Below are 16,007 nucleotides of genomic sequence, written 5' to 3'. Positions count from 1 at the left end.
GCTGCAAGTTCAAGCCTGGGAAAGAGCAACCCAGAGAGACTCACATTGGTCTGAGGCACAACCATGCCATGATTAGGACCTTGCATCCAATACATTTGATTGCAACAATATTTCTAGGAAGGGAAAGATACTGAGCTAGCTCAAGTAGCTCCAAGTACTATCAGAAATCCCTCCTGGAGCATGGAAGCCTGCCCTGTAAAACTCCCTGCCTGTCTGCAAAAGAAACTTAGTTCAGCTCCTCTGTTTCTCTCACCCCAGCATTAAGGTGAGCTCTCTCTCACCTATTAACTCTTTGGTTAGTCCAAATCCTTCATACACCATCAGTTAGCCATGACAATTAGACAGATTTCTTTCAGCCCAGAAGTCCAGGACTTCAAGCTGAATAATGGATTTTAATGGGGTTACAATTCTTCAGTGGCAGCTGCAGCACAAAGCAAAGAACAAAGTCACTATGCCAGCGTATTTTACAATTGGTTCTTATTTCCTAGGGATAACTATCAAAATGTGAGCAAAGGCAAAAGGGATTGTAATGCCCAGTAAAAAGGGGGGGGAGGGGAGGATCAAAGATGGGATACTGCTCCAAATCTATTTCGGTCATATTATTCATTACTTCTGAAGTTAAGCTTTCAAACAGTTTAGAAGTCTATGCTCTTGCCACGTGAATGGAAAGTTACCTCTTACCCTAACTAAGCATGATAAGGGACAAAGAAAAAGAAACAGATGAAAGCACCAACAGATTTCTAGTTACATAGTTTAGCATTGCTATTGTTAACCCCTCAGCTATGCCACGTTCAGGCTCCTGACGTGCTTTATGATGACAGCTTTGCCCAGAGGTGTCAGATTTGTCTGCTGTTTGCTGGAAAGAAGGTACTGGTACCCCCCCAGCTTTCCTCTCTTTGAGAAACTTGCCCAGTTTTCTAACATGCACTGAAATACCTATGGATTAATTAAAAGCCACATCACAGATATTTGCAGATTTCCATGTGGGAGTTACAAAAGGCAGAAGAACTCAGGTGCTCACCTAGTGGCATTTGCACATCTCATCCCCATGCTGGTGACTGGATCATTCCTTCCCCATCTGTAAGGAAGACATCTGTGCATCATGACAACTCTAAGCTCATCTCCTTGGGATTTTTTGGGGCATTGCCAGGTTTTTGTCCTAGAAAGAATAAGAATGTAGAGCATTAAATTCAGCTTTAAGTTTTAAATGGACCTGGGACTAGGGCAATTCCTATATGACATGTCACCCCCACAGAAAAGCATGGATCATGAGTGAGAGCCAATCTGAAGAGCAGAACCTTGAAATACTGATTTTAAAAGTTCATCTGAAAAAAGATGTGTTCAATTAGAGGACAAACCAATTAGGAAGGCTACTACATTCCTATTCTACCAGTCCAGACCTTGTTCATCATAACCCTACAAAACTCAAACTCACTTTAGGCTTCTTTCAAGCTTCATCATTTTGCGTATCAGTCAGTTTTATCCTGGCTAGAGCTTTGGAGAGCTCTGTTTTTTCATGTGTTTGGAGAACATCTGTGTGTAAACTTTCCAGAAAGCCCATAAAGGCATCCTGAAAACAAATACATTCTTGAAGCTTCAGTCAAGCAGGGCAGTTCATCTTTAGAGAGAAGTGGTTGTACAGCTTGACCGTACCTTGGACCCCAAGCATCAAATATTCAATGCTGAAAGCAGCAGGGCCAATGGAGCAGGCCACCATCTTCATCACAGGCCCAGGCCTCTGGAGAACCACAGGAGACTGCATGGTACCGCATAGCACAGCTAGAAGCGAATCCAAACAAAACGCCACCACTATAAAAACACCATTTGAGAAATCTAGGCAAAAGTCATACAAGTTACTCTGTGGAAAGGCAGAAAAGTGAGGAACTATTCACATGTGAGAGATGTTCAATGCCGGTGACGTGGCTGCTAGGCAGCCATCTCCTGATGAGGCAGTGGGCAGCACATCCAGTCCCTGTACTGCAAGAAGTGCCCTACTGCTGGCCAAAGTCTATCTACGAGGCTAGGCATTTTGTTTGCTTTATCTGTCCTGAAAAATTGCTAGACTACTTATTCTCAGACTTCAATTGAAAATGGGATGGGACAGGGGATTTTTGCCATTACTTCATCTCCACCGATAGGTACTTTCAGTTGTTAAGAACACTAAATTGTTTTCAGGCTACTTTCTGGCTCTCTGAATTTTCCAGACTCTCTTCCCCCATCATACCATCATCCTGATGTTCTAGCTCATGCTGACATTAAAGCCCAAGTCTATGTTTTAGGTTCCTCAGTAAAAGTAATTTTGTTTAGACAGGCACCCACTGACTTCTGCTGCTCACTGGCTCTAGAGAAGGAGGGAAAAAAAGGAAAACAGGCTGTTTCAATATGTTGGCATATAAATAGACATAGGAATCTAGTTTAATATACCCAACCTTGAAAAACTGCCAGCCATAACAAATGCTATTACATAGCAGCTAGTCTGTGTGCTCGAGGATGCTCCAGGGACCTATCTATTAGACTCCTGTTCAGGGAAAAGTTTGACTGATGGCCCCATTTCTGATAGTATTTTCCTCTGTCCTGCATATAAATAGTTTTGATGGTTAAACTGTTATTCTCAGCTGTAATAGACATACTTTTAGAATTTTTTGTGTGCTTTTATAAATAAATTCTTGGAGGAAGATAGCTGTGGAGTGCTCTAATAGCTTCTTAGCACATCCTCTATCTTTCTCTCCTGTCCTTTCACTCCTAACTCAGAGTTAACTGACACGCTAAACTAAGGGGAAAAAAAAACCACCCACCAAATCTAATGAAAATATTCCTAGCATGTTCCATTACCCTAAAAGTCTTTGTCTAGAAGTATTACTCCTGTATTTGGTAACAAAAGGGTGTTCTTGTTCAAGCGTCAGGAAAAAACAGCTTATTTCCTTTATACAAGAACTATGATGACCATGTGCATAGCCCTCATTTACAACCAGATGGAAGTTAAATAGGACCTCTTCCCTAGAGCATTAGCCATCACCACTGGTGTGATATAAGATGATGAAGGTCTACACAGAACAGCTATTATCCAAAAACTTTCTCCAGAGGCATCACTTAATTTTGAAAGTATTTGGAGAATACATACACTAGAATTCACCCACAGGACTCCCAAAGGCTGATGGTGGATTTCTCCACCATGCTTTTTCTACCAGGATGTCAGCATGGATACCTACCCAGGAGAAATGCTTCCGTATAACTAGTTTATAACATCTGTAATCACAATAAATTAAACCTATACAGAGGCAGAATAAAGAGAGAAGGAAGATGAGGGAGCGGAAGAAACAAACACATTGAAGAGCTGGGAGGGGATACTGGGAGAAGGAACATCTTCACAGGTCAGGGATCCTTCAGCACACCCAATAAAATCTCTGCAAGGAGTTTTCCCCCACTCCTTTCCTATTACTTCCCTCCCTCTCCATTTACATTTCATGCCAACAAGTTCCAGTTAAATCCTTTTGCTTTCAAGTTGCTGTCTGATACTTCGCTGTGATGTCCCTAATCCTTACCTTGCAAAAATTAGTGACTAAGCATTTCTGTGCCATTCATATCAGTCTATAAAGCCATTGCGTTTTGCTGCCATTATCTTTTCCAGCCTGTTGAGTCTGTTTAGTCCCTCCCTGCTGAGAGCCAGACCAACCCCTGGATACCTGCCACGCTCCTCTGTACTTCTAGATCCTTTTCTGAATGACTGTGTGCAGGAGGGGGAAGAATTAAATCAAATCCCCCCACAGTATTAAAAAAATTGGTTCCTCAGGTTTGTACAGTAAAGCATGTTTATTCTTTACCCCTTCAGATATTGACACCTTATTTTGTCTTTTTATGGCTACGAATCTGCTCCACTGACTCTACAATATTTCAGTGATAGTAGCTAAATTAAAGCCCATCACTTGTGTACATAAAGGCATGATGGCCCTCCCTTCTGTCCCAAGACTTCAATACAGTGAAGGTAGAGATTGATTTTCTTTATATATAAAAATGTTTATATACTATACAGCAGACAAGAAAGGTGGCATTTGTCTTGCTATTTCAAACAGATGTAGGAGTGTGCTACCGTCCTGCATCTTCTCTCTTTCACTTTGTACCCTCCTCTGTGTAGGGAGCCTTTAAAACAGGAAGCAAAAAGCATCTCCTTCATGCATTTTGAAATGGCCCAACTCACTAGAGTAACCTTGATGTGCTCCTGCTCCCTGCCACACTGCACTTCAACTACATTTTACTTAATTGGACAGCGTGCAGTACATGAGCAAACCACACATGTGGACATACAGGCCTCCAGAAATCTAAACTTTCTGATAAAGAGCATTAAATTTCTCATCTCATTTTCATTTTATTTCAGCTTTCTTTTAATTCTGTCGATTGTGTTCATCTAGACTAGTGGCTCGGTGACCAGACTGCACCTCAGCAGGGTCAGGGTGAGGAAGACCATAGCCATCTGCACAGGAGATAATATATTTTCCGGTTTAAAGAGCCACACTCCTGTTCCCCAGACGCTAATGCTTCAGCATCGTCCATTCCGCTTCCAAGAGACAAATAATACATACTGTCATTGCATCTCACTTTGTCTCAGAGGGTATGGAGGAAGGGGGCTTGACTTTGAATAAGAAGCTGCCAATATAGGAGGTCACAAGTCACTTATATAGACAAGTGTCCATAAGGGTTTGCCCAAATACCACAGCTTGTTTCTTAGTGTACGAAGAGGGCTGTTCTCCTACTGGCTCAATGCAGCACACTGACACAGGGATTAAGGTCTTCAGCCAAGTTTACAGCCTGAGCTCTGACACTTAACTTAACATTGCCACACATCAGAGCTGTGCAGCTGGGGCTGGAAACCCTTTCTGAAGCTGGCCCAAGTGAAAATGAGAAATTGCTAGGACTGAGTGTCCTCAGCTGGATTGTTTCTTGTTACCTAGCACTTTTCTTCCTTGCTGGCTCTCTTCATAAACACCAAGAAACTCCTCTTGGCAGTTCAGTGATGATGTTATTGACAGATGCTTTACTATAATCTTTGCCATGCCCTTCAGAGACAGTCAGAGTATCCAAGAGCACTCTGTTTCCCACGTATCCTGACGAGGAAGGAGCAAAGATAAACCCCTGGGGCTCTTCTAGTTCTACTTCTGACGCACATTCTGTGGATAAATGTGCACTTCAGTGATAAAAGCATTAAGAAAAGACAGCAAGAGCTTTCTACAAAACCTGCCACTTCTGCCCATGATTGAAGATAGCCTAGTGGGTCAATAAAGTTAGTGGGAAATGGTTTTCCAATATTTTGGTGGTTGTTGGTTGGGTGGTGTTTTTGTTTTTGTTTTTTGTTTTTTTTTTTTGGTTTTTTTTTGTTTTTTTTTTTTTTTTTTTTTTAAATTTGTTCCCCCCCTGCCCCTGTATTACTGGACTTGCTGGAATTCTGAATATCCTGATATCACTGGCAAGAGCACAGGTACTGCAACCATCAGAAAAGCCAAAATGAATGCATCTGATAAAAAGCTTAACCCTACATAGGGCAGATTAAATATATTTTTATATGCGTATTTAAAAGCTATTCCCATCAGTTGGATCATTTCTTAGGCTCCAGCACTCAGGCTGGTACAAGCTTGCAGGACTTCTCAAAGTGTACATGGTCACAAGGCAGTCCTGTCGCCTTAGCCTCAGAGACCCAGGCAGCATAAAGGAGTGAGCTGCCAGGCCTTAGAGGAAAGCAGACTTGCCTGTAAATTTACTGTGAGCTACACTTTGAATTAATGCCTGGAAAACAGGTAAAAAGATACCAGGTTGGTCAAGTACCAGGGCTAACAGGCCTACCAACCTCAAGTACTCACTACTGAGGAAGAAATGTATTTTTTTTTTTTAATTGACCTTGTGACCAGCCCTTGACAAGAGTTATGAAATACTATGCTTTTGTCTATGCACTCTGGTTCTCCAGAAACACAGGAGGAGAGCAGGCTTAGCCTATAGCTGCATGCACACACAGTGCAGTCAGATTCAACACTTGTTAAATAAGAGACCAAATCAACAGGGAAATATTTGGAAGTGTCTGAGTGGTTATAACAGAGCAGGAGGAGAGAAAACAAGATCACTAATGAGAACTGTATGTCCCTTTAGTAGCAAGCATAACAGGGTTGTTTGCCTCCCAAGGCAGCAATTTTTAAAGTCGTACCCTCTGTAGAGCAGCTTAAATTCTGTTTAAGTGTGCTTTCTCCCACACCAACATTTATGAGCTTTCCGCTCAGATTGGATGCTGACACCATGCTGCATTGCTGCGTACCTGCATGGGATGCTGAGAGCGCAGAGAGGGGAGAGCTAAGCCCCTCCGCTGGGTAGAAATCCTTCAAATCCAGAAGGGAGATGAGGAACATTTGCCTCCTGAGTGAGCAGCACTGCACAGCAGCGCTTACTAGAGGGCACACGCAGGGAAGTGTGACTTGGCTTAATCCACAGTGGAAGAGAGCTCGGCCAAGCTGAGTTATGGGGAGGGTACCCTTCCTCCAGGAGAGCTGGCCTTAAAAAAACCAAACATCTTCCACCACAGTCTAGGTTGAAAAGCAATGCATTAGTCACACAGCTTTGCCCAAGGGCAAGTCAAAGGCTCCTGCACGTACTCAGCACTACTGGAGGATGGGGGCCCCGTGCTTGCATCCGGGGACGGCAGGGAAGAGCAGTGCAAGCATGGGCACAGCGGTCTGGAAGGGAGTGAAGCCCGTCATGCTGAGCCACAAAAGCTTGTTTCTAGGTTCATTTTAAAAATCCTTTTTGCATTCAGGGTGACATCCCAATTCAGGTCATTACAGCACCACGTGCTTGCCATGACTTTGAGCTCACCCAGCGATGAGCAGCTTAGATGAAACAAGCCTGCTCCAGTGCGGGCAATAGCCTTGCATGCGTTTCCAGCCGCTGCTAACCAGCCCTGGAGCTGCTGTGCTAATGATGCCCCCACAGTCGCTGGCTGTGCTGCACTTTCCTGAGGAGAGAAAGCATCCCCACATCCTGTTGCTTATCTCTTCAGAGGACCTATTTTTATCTCAGTAGTGCGATGTCTTGGAGCACCAGCAAGGATGCCAGTGGGAAGAGGAGGAAAGCACACACTGCATGCCAACACCCTGGCTACAGCACAGGTCTGCAAGCAGAGCCGGTAGCACGTCCCCTCCTGAACAGATTGCTTTTTAAAGCCGTGAGCAACAGCATTCTCCAATTTGTTGCCAGAGCTAGTGTCACCCAGTAACTCAGGGGTACTTCAGCCTTTTCATCAGTCTTCCTCCAATACTGTCACAGTATCAGATGTGGAGAAACATTTAAATGCATAACAGGCAGGAGGAGGCACATCAGTAGGACAGGGCTGTTCACTGAGCTTTAAAAGCAGTAGCAAGCTGACAGACTGCCTCACCCAAGACCACAGCTCTGGTTGTGCTAAGTATATGTGTAAGAGATTAAGTAACTGTCCCTGCCCTGAGAAACAGTCCAAAACATGGAAGATTAAAAAAATAAAACAATACCTCATTCCAAGGATGGTAAGGGAGAGAGGGAGCAGATTAAACAGCATACCCAAATGCACAGGAAACCTGCAGCATCAGTGTTCATGGATCCCTGGCTCCTCCACACGAGCCCACCGCTTCTAGCTACAACAGAGTCTTTCTTCTCTTGGCTCTGCTCACTGGCCTCCCTCCTCCCCCCTCCCTTTGTGTACACACACATGCAAACTCTTCCCAAGACAAAATCCAGAGATCTGTGTCTACTTGTACCGAGATGTTAGGAGACTCAAACTTATTACCAGGCTCTACCCAGAGCTGGTCCTGAACTGAACCAGTTCCACCACCTTCTGCAAACCCAGCGCTGCAGCCGATGGCACATGCCAGCTCCACGCAGTCCTGCGGCCACCCTGCGTGCACGCCTCTCCCGTTCGCTTTGTGGGCAGCTTCGCTGGCTGCTCCCGTGCTGAGGTCTCCAGTGCACTGCAGCACGCTCTGTTCAGCATCTGAGGAGAGGCACAGCATGCTTAGAGACAGTTTAATACAAAACTCAGGAACAGTCAGCACAGCCAAGCACTTCCCGCAATAGGAAGGCAATCATACGAAGGTCAGATAAATGATCCAGTGGTCAGTATCTGACTCAAAGAGCCCTCAGGGCTTTGAACCTTTTGTATGAAGCCATATGTAAACGCTGTATGCAACGCTACAGCCTCCACCTCTGGGAAAGATTTACAGCTACAGAGCTGAGCAATTCCCTGCATAAACTGCCTGACCTACAGTAAATCCATGAAAGCCATTACAGCCTACAGAGAGTCAGTGGTCAGCAGCCAGTTGTGTCAGATCCAAGGGTATGGAAGATCTCCAGCCAGCTCCCAGCTTATCTGTGGGGATGGTCTGGCTACCATACAAGTGATAACTTGTTTTGTTAACTGGTTTTAGTTTAGAAGAAAGTTCTCCCTTAGTCAGCACCTGTACTAACATTTCTGTTAGGTCAGCGTGGGACTATGAATGATGCCACAAGGGAGAAAGACCGGCAGCTGCAGCACAAAGCAGGAGAGTCCAAGCGCTCGTCTGACCTGAAAGTGGAGCATTAGCCACAACATGCTCTTTTCTTTAATATATACTTTAATTTCCTGCTCATAACTGCAATACACTTTATTCAGGATACAGAAAAAAAATTAAATTTATTCCTGTAAGCAGAAGTTCTCCATTTTCTGCTGGCAGCAACAGAATAAAATATAGGATGGGCAGAAACATGAAAACTCTGTCCAGGATTAGGTCTTCCCTCTGTCTTAAGAAATGCTGTGGGACAATCACAGCTATTCACTAAATGGAGAATTACATACTTGGCTGTACGTGAGCACATGCAGGGAAGGAGAAGGGATAAAGCCCTGGAAGACAAAGGTTTTGCAGCAGCAGTTTCCCAGTGCAACTACTTTGAGCCAAAGTGAAACATTTCTCTAGAATGACAAATCGGTTTATTTAACATGGGGAAAAAAAAAGACTTGAAGCTATCTGGTGGCTCTTTGAAATCTCTCAAATCCCATCAGATTAAACAAGCTGAAGTGGTGGATTTCTCCATTTGCAGAACAGGGGCCTCTCCCTTTTGTAAGATGCCATCACTTGCATGCAATCAGTCCTTATTCGCTAGCATATGCTACTCTTTCTCTAGCACTTTCTCTGGCAAAGTTTATCCTGCAGACTTCTGAACGTGGTGCTAGTTATATCTAGATACACACACACACAAGTTCAGTTTACAGCATTGTCCCAAACTATTCTGCCCATCAAAGTGTGGGGCTGGTAGGCATTTTCGCAAGCAGCTGCTCTTTACTGAGAAAAGTACCTGTCCAAAGATTATATTCAATTTGAGAGCCAGAAGTGTTAAATACAAGTCTTATGCTTCTGAAACTCCAATTCTAATTTCCAGTAAGCTTTGTTTAGAAGGAAGGCATGAGGAAGAGGAGGAAGTGGAGACTTTTCTGCAGGAAATCACTTGGATTCTTTTTTTTTCTTCCTCTTTAGTCACCTCAAAAAGTCTACCAGACAAAACCTCAATGCCCTTGGGATATTTTATACAAAGGGTTTATATTCAGGACTCGTCTCACTTAGACAAGGAAAACTCACCTTTCATCAGCAGTCTTATCCAGTCCAGGAAAATCCTTACCCTTGAACAGACCCCAGCTGACAGTGCCATAAAGAGTAAATGGCTCATTTTCCTTGTTACAAACCAAGGGGCTACCAGAACCACCCTAGGAACCAAAAGAGAGAGAACTCGCAGCTATCTCGTTTGGCCTCCACACTGCTGCAGCTAAGAAAAGAGCTGTCACAGATCAAATCTGCCCAAGAAAAAGCCTCCAAGCAAGAAAAGGGCATGCAGCTGCTAGTGCAACTCAGCCCTAGCCTGGAACGAAGAGACTGATTTGAAGGCCTGCTTATTAGCGTGGGGTGAAGACTGAGCACAGGCTGCAGACCAGATATGATTGAATAGTGCTCTTTAGTTTTACATGTAGTTTATTAGTCTGCCATAACATTGCGGTATTGAGCAGAACCCACATTTTAGCTTGACAGTGCCTCGGTCAGAATTACTTTGCCTTTTATTTGCTCAGCTGTTCTTACCTGCTCGCCTCACGATTTCAAGGTGGTTAGTTAGTTCTTGAACAGTGCTCTGACTACAAGAGTGTTATAAAACCAGTAGAAGTTTTCATAGTTTATCTTCACAAGAGTGCTATAAAAGGGTTTCCAAGCAAGCTACAATGGGAAGTGTTTCACTGGGATAAGAGATGGGACTCGGGAAGTGCAAAGGAAGAACATCCTTTCCTCTGCAGGTCTCAGGAAAATTACTGTCCAGAGAAAGATTACTAAACTCTGTGGTCCCACTTCCAAGCAACACTGCACATTGCATATATCTCCTGTACAGACTGACTGCATCTGTTGCTCTTATAAGTACTCTCCACTCCAAGGACAGCAGGCTGTTGGAGCTTTTAACTGTCACTTGCTATAGGCTGTTCTTCCCTCTGTCCCCCCCAGTCCCTTCCCCCAGATGGTCTACCAACATCCATATGCAGACATCTTCAAGAGTGCTCACCTTTAGTTTTACCTCAACTGACAGGAGTCCTGGCCTCCCACAGAAACAAAGCCAGCACAAAGCATCCTGGCGGTGATCCCTCCAGGGTGGCTGAAGTAGTAATTTCTCTGGCAGATTTCATTCTCAAGTACAGGCACTTGTGTCTGCTACAACTGCCTAGCTCGGCTCCCATCTGCTTGGGAAATAAATTCGAGGTTAAGTCTGGGCAGAAGAATAAAATGAGATTGAAATGTATGTTCTGCTCATAATAGGAAAACATGCAAAATCAGAAGAGCCACCTTCTTCGATGATCCCCTATCCAGACACAGTGCAGAGGGAAGACGAAGATAACATGTCTGTGCTGCTGGGCAGCAGCACCGGCCTCAGCAACATTGTACTCCAGAGGGACGTCTAGCTGCACCAGGGCAACGTCGGAGTCACAGCTCAGCATGTCAAAGCGGGGATGCACCACCATGGTTTTCACCTGTTTCGCCTGTGACCAGGGCAGAGAAGGTACAAGCCGCCCTCTAAGTGCATTCTGAAAGCATACTTGTAAAGGAAGAGGGCAAAAATCCCACAAGCAACGACCAAGCTCAAAATAAGTCATGAAAAGAAACAAACAAGGTGCGAGGATTTTGAAGACAAATTCCCCACTTCTCTATTTTTCAGTTAAGATTGCTGGGATGGATTATGTAGACCTCCTGAGCCTAGAGGGAAGGCTGACTGGTTCATTGTGCAGACACAAGCCACTAAGGTTTTGCAGAAGACTGCTGTGAGTCACTTGAGCTTCTTTTCCACATGTATTTCTTCCTCCTCCCCATTAGGAAGAAAGAGTCAACAAGCTTTTTATAGACAGATATATTGCTCAGCACCAAGAGAGTAAGATGCTGAGGACACTGTCACCTCTGTTAGATTTTAAGAATTTTTACTGCTAGTAATAAGAACCAGATATAAAACATACTTCTATAAACTGCAAGTTAGCTGAATTAGACCAGAGTTACTGGATTTCCTTTCTCATTCCTCAACCTGTGCTACGTATCAGTCATTTTGCCTTGCTGTCAACACTTTTATCTGGGCATACAGATCTGTTTTGAGAAATACTGTAGTGGCAAATACACCAAAGTCAACATTTTTTAATGGTGTTGCTTGGTTTTCATCTGTTCTGTTGACTCTCTCAGGGCTCTGTCATGGTCTCCTACTGTCATAGTCCAGTGCAAGGGTTTATTGAATCTGTATAATGAAAGCAAACATATTGGAGCTACTTACAGTCAGCCGTACAGCTTTCTTATTCAGCAGTCATACATCCCTTCTGGCTCTTCTCTAATTAGTCACTTATTCCCAGGACTGCTGAGCAAGAGCTTCTCACCACAGCAAATGTGTTGCATCAGTTCTGGCTTTGCTACAGCTCAGAGTCCAATTAACTTTGATGGATCTCCTACAAGTAAGACCAAACTGTTGCCATCTCTAAAAATCAGTGATTGTGGATGAAGGGTAGAAGGAAGGTTTTGTAGAGGACATGAAGGTGAGAATATAAATTATAGCTCTCCAGCTGTTTGCACCCCAGCCTGGAGGGGCAGGGGGAGTGCACAGCATGGGGAGAGGAGCAGACGTGGCCCAGGGACGTGCTGGTCACAGTCAGCTGCACACAGTGGGCGGCTGTCAGCAGCTATGTAGGGCTGACAACAGCCCCATTGCACTAGTAGTCTCCAAGGAGCTTCAGGGCAGCATGCTGTGGCCAACAGTGAGGTCAGGCCTGCTCAGCCCCACTAACGCTCTTGAACAACCACTGGGGAGTAACTGGGAAAAGGCCACAGGTATCTGCAAGGGAACACTTCAGAGAGCAAATGAGGCTCAGGCACTGAAAGCGGGTCCTCCAACCTGTGTCCCTGTTCCCAATAGGAAGTGAATGCAACCAGAATGGAGAGGATGTACCACGTGTATGGAGAATGAGAGATGGGGCACCTGCCTAGCACTTTTCATCCATGCAAGAAGTGCACAAAAGGGGACCTGAGGTCAGAAAGCATCTGCCTCACTGCATAATCCTCTTATGTGTTAGAGTAAAGCTCCTCAGACCAGATCAACCGAGCAGAATTTAATTTCTTTACCTAAGGGGACATCCTTCAGAGGCAACATCGGTGCCGTAGTTAATCCTGAATCTTCTCTTCTCTTGCCGCCTCCTCTGCAAGAGAGGAAACGAGAGTTAGCTCCAACTTGGGTCAATAGCTCTGGCTTGTCCCCTCAAAAAAAAGTCCCCGCTCTGGAAGGGAAAAGTTATTCATCCCTTCAAGCAGCAGCTGGTACACATTCATGAAAGTAGAAGGCAACAATAGCAGACTAGCCCCCAGGATCAAGACTCTCCTCTATAATGAGGTTTTCAAGGGGAATATCAGACTGACAGAATTAACAAGACTGCTTGTTTCAGGTAGCAGAAGTTAGTCATCTCATTTCTCAGTGAGGGGAAAAACAAACAACTTGATTCATCTCCCTTATTCAGGGAGAATAAGGGAGCTCTGCCACAAGCAGCTATTCTGTTTTAAAGTTACCTTGACAGAATGCAGCAGGATTAGCCTGAAAAATAAGCTCAGGTGTCTAAGAATAGCTGCAGATGATGCAGACATTGTTAGACACAGCAAGCATCTCTCTACTAACCTGAACGAACAAAAGTAAGCTCGGTTCTGAACCCTCTGAAGCTGTTTTCCCCATCACTTTCAAAATGTACCAGCATGGTATTCCCTGGACTCAGCACTGGTTTGGGACTTGAGGATCCACAGAGATTAGCTGTGGGAATGAACAAGAAGCAGTATTTCTAAGATGAGAAACATCATCCTGTAAGCACTTGTGGCTTTAGCTAATCTAGGTTTCTAAAAAAAACCTAAAGCCCTAGAGTCTTGGTGACTTTCTGATTAAAACAAGAACTTTTGCAGAAGCGGCGTCTACAAAGCAATGTTAATCACTGACCTCAGTAAGCAACAGCAGCCAGAATTAGTCTGCTACAGTTATGCTACAGGTACACAAAAGTAATCCTAATTTTCTCATAGTGGAATTACAAGTAATCTTCAACAGACAGTGTGAATGCCCTTCATTGCACAAAAAAACCCCACACTTGAGAATTGTGTTTGCCACCATTGAAGGATGCAAGAAAAATCTCTTGAATGGTTTACATGTACAGGTTGAGGACCGAGAGAGCAGCTGCTAGATTTTTCTTCCTATTGAGAGCACTCAGTTTGCATAGCATCTGGAAGTCCCATAATTGCAGCTGGATAGGAAGCTTGCACTTTATTCCAGAGGAGCTTTCCTGTAAGAATCTGAATTTCCGATGGCAAAGCTGTGCTGGAAAGCATTGAGTGAAACATTCCAGGATGCTGAAAGCTCTCCCCTGAAAGACTGCAGGCCCAAATTTGTCAGCCTTCTTCCCCCCAGATAAATACTCCTTTCCAATGGAAAACAGATTTCTTTTCAAGGCAACTGTAATGTTAGTACTTATTCAGAGTTTGGTAAACACATGCAACTAAATTACCACCACAAAATAGATGGGGAAAAAATAGAAGCAGTTTGCCAAAGATCGCTTGTCAATAGCGAACCCAGGACAGTTCAAGCCTCTAACCCAGCTTCTTTGGTGTAAAGAAAAGAGCACCAGCCCCTCACCATTTGGCTCTGGTTTTTGGTTGACATACAGGCCTGTAAAGAGGTAGCCAGAATTCAATTCAAATATCCATTTCTGAGCCCCAGATTGCTTTTCACCTTAAGAGTACATATCTGCTAAAGTGAGTGTGGTGCCTGGAAGCTGTTTTTTTAAAAAAAGATGGGGTGTTACAATATGCTTTCATTGCGTCCAAGTAGGAAGAACATCTGGAAATATAGATGTTCAAAAAAAAAAAAGGAAAGTTAAGAACATTTGTTTCACTAAAATAAAGATTTTTATATTGATAAAACTGAAGCAGATTTAAAGTGAGGAATTAAAAATATTTCCTTCTGAAAGTGTGGCAAAGCAATGCCTCAGGTTAGCAATTTTTCATTAATGAAATTCCAACAGAATTAGTTCAATTCATAAAGAATTCATATCCATTTCAGTAGAATTAGACACCCATCGACAACCACTCTCTCTCTCTGCTTTACTTTGAACATTTGTTTTCTTTAGTAACACTTAGACTAAAATTGCTCTTTCTCTCTCCTTTGATAGAGAGGCACAGAGTGGAGGCCTGATCCAGCAGCACACGCTTGTGTGCTCTGCTGGCTCTGCAGCAGAACACGAGCCATGGTCCTATATCCAGCCCTGCAACACCAGCTGGCTCTCCATGAAAACGCACAGTCTTGGACCAGGACATGGGATCTCCTGAGCCAACGGCACGCTTGGCTGCATCATGATGGGCAAGACAGATGGGCAAGCCTCAAGGCTACTGCAGAAGCCCTTATATTGCCCTTCCAGTAGTCCTGAGTACAATGTTACCAGAGAGAGAGTAGTCTGGTGATAAAGCATGCCTGTTTCCACAGGGATTTCTAATTTAAGACTGAAACAATTAGCACTCACCCAACTGGTTTTCTTCTTCATCGCCATAAACAGTAACTGCATCATAAGTGCAGCCTGGGCTAAGTTCCACAGCAAAGTCTTCAAACTCCAGCTGCGAAGAGGACAAGCAAGAGAGAATCATCAGACTGAAACACTTACCCTTCTTAACCATGGGCTGGAGAAGAGCTAGATTTCAGAGGAATTTGAGCACGGAGTCCCTAGGTGAATGTGTCACGTTTTGCATCAAAACAGTCTGTTGGCAACGTTGGCCTGACTGCTCCCTCCTGTGCAGGGCTACAGGCAGGTCTGCAGAGGATGAGGCTTGCCTAAGCTTTGCCTAAGGGGTTTCAATTGTCATCTTTACTGCAACACTCAGTGTTCTGTACTTCTGAAGGGTCAGTCCCTCATATGGAGGGCCCTTCCAAGAGCTTTTCCTTCAAGAATGGAGAGTAGGTGATTTTTCCTTTGTTTTGTTTTTAATCCAGACTTCAAGCTCTTACACCAACAGAGCAGCAGCAACCCAAGCAATAGGTCTGCATACCCTCAAGCATCCCTAGGTTTAACACTGTTTTTCCACCCCTTAGGCAAGGCAGCAGGGAAGGAGAGATGTTGCTGCTTTGAACAATGTAAGATGGCAACGTGACTTATCATGGGCTGGGGTGAGCTTGGTGGGATGCTTGCTGCACACAAGCAGCAACAGGCAATAAAAATAGAGATGCTGGTACTATGAGTGGAAACTACTGTCACACAACCCATGCACAATGAGAAACAAACACCTTGGTATAGGGCTAAGGAGTAGCTTGGCGGTTTTGACATCACCTTGAGGAAAAGGCTGACTATAGTTTTTGCAACATGATCTCTACCTTCCCTTTCCCCCTAGATGTCTGTGCTGGACTTCAAGATAAAGCTGTCTTGAGATGAGATTGGTGCCTACAGACTTCAA

The 16,007-nt window shown here is 44.2% G+C and overlaps 1 protein-coding gene across 1 annotated transcript in view; it reads right to left on the bottom strand.

Moving 5' to 3' along the window:
- Positions 1-249: 249 nt before the first annotated feature.
- The window catches only part of OVCH1 (ovochymase 1), a 30,276-nt gene continuing 14,518 nt past the window's right edge, over positions 250-16,007 (bottom strand). Inside the window, 12 exon segments of the mRNA XM_087766012.1 lie at positions 250-378; positions 2,337-2,341; positions 4,943-5,099; positions 7,767-7,999; positions 9,658-9,742; positions 10,123-10,162; positions 10,591-10,750; positions 10,857-10,948; positions 10,950-11,031; positions 11,696-11,787; positions 12,117-12,375; positions 15,086-15,176. Of these exon segments, the coding sequence (XP_087622138.1) occupies positions 250-378; positions 2,337-2,341; positions 4,943-5,099; positions 7,767-7,999; positions 9,658-9,742; positions 10,123-10,162; positions 10,591-10,750; positions 10,857-10,948; positions 10,950-11,031; positions 11,696-11,787; positions 12,117-12,375; positions 15,086-15,176 (1,425 nt within the window).

This window comes from Nipponia nippon, unplaced genomic scaffold (assembly GCF_047370975.1).
Source record: "Nipponia nippon isolate SJK-2023a ecotype South Korea unplaced genomic scaffold, ASM4737097v1 scaffold_3, whole genome shotgun sequence".
In the NCBI taxonomy this organism is placed as follows: Eukaryota; Metazoa; Chordata; class Aves; order Pelecaniformes; family Threskiornithidae; genus Nipponia; species Nipponia nippon.
The sequence above is the reverse complement of the archived record's forward strand: the minus strand, read 5'-3'. Positions and strand labels throughout refer to the sequence as shown.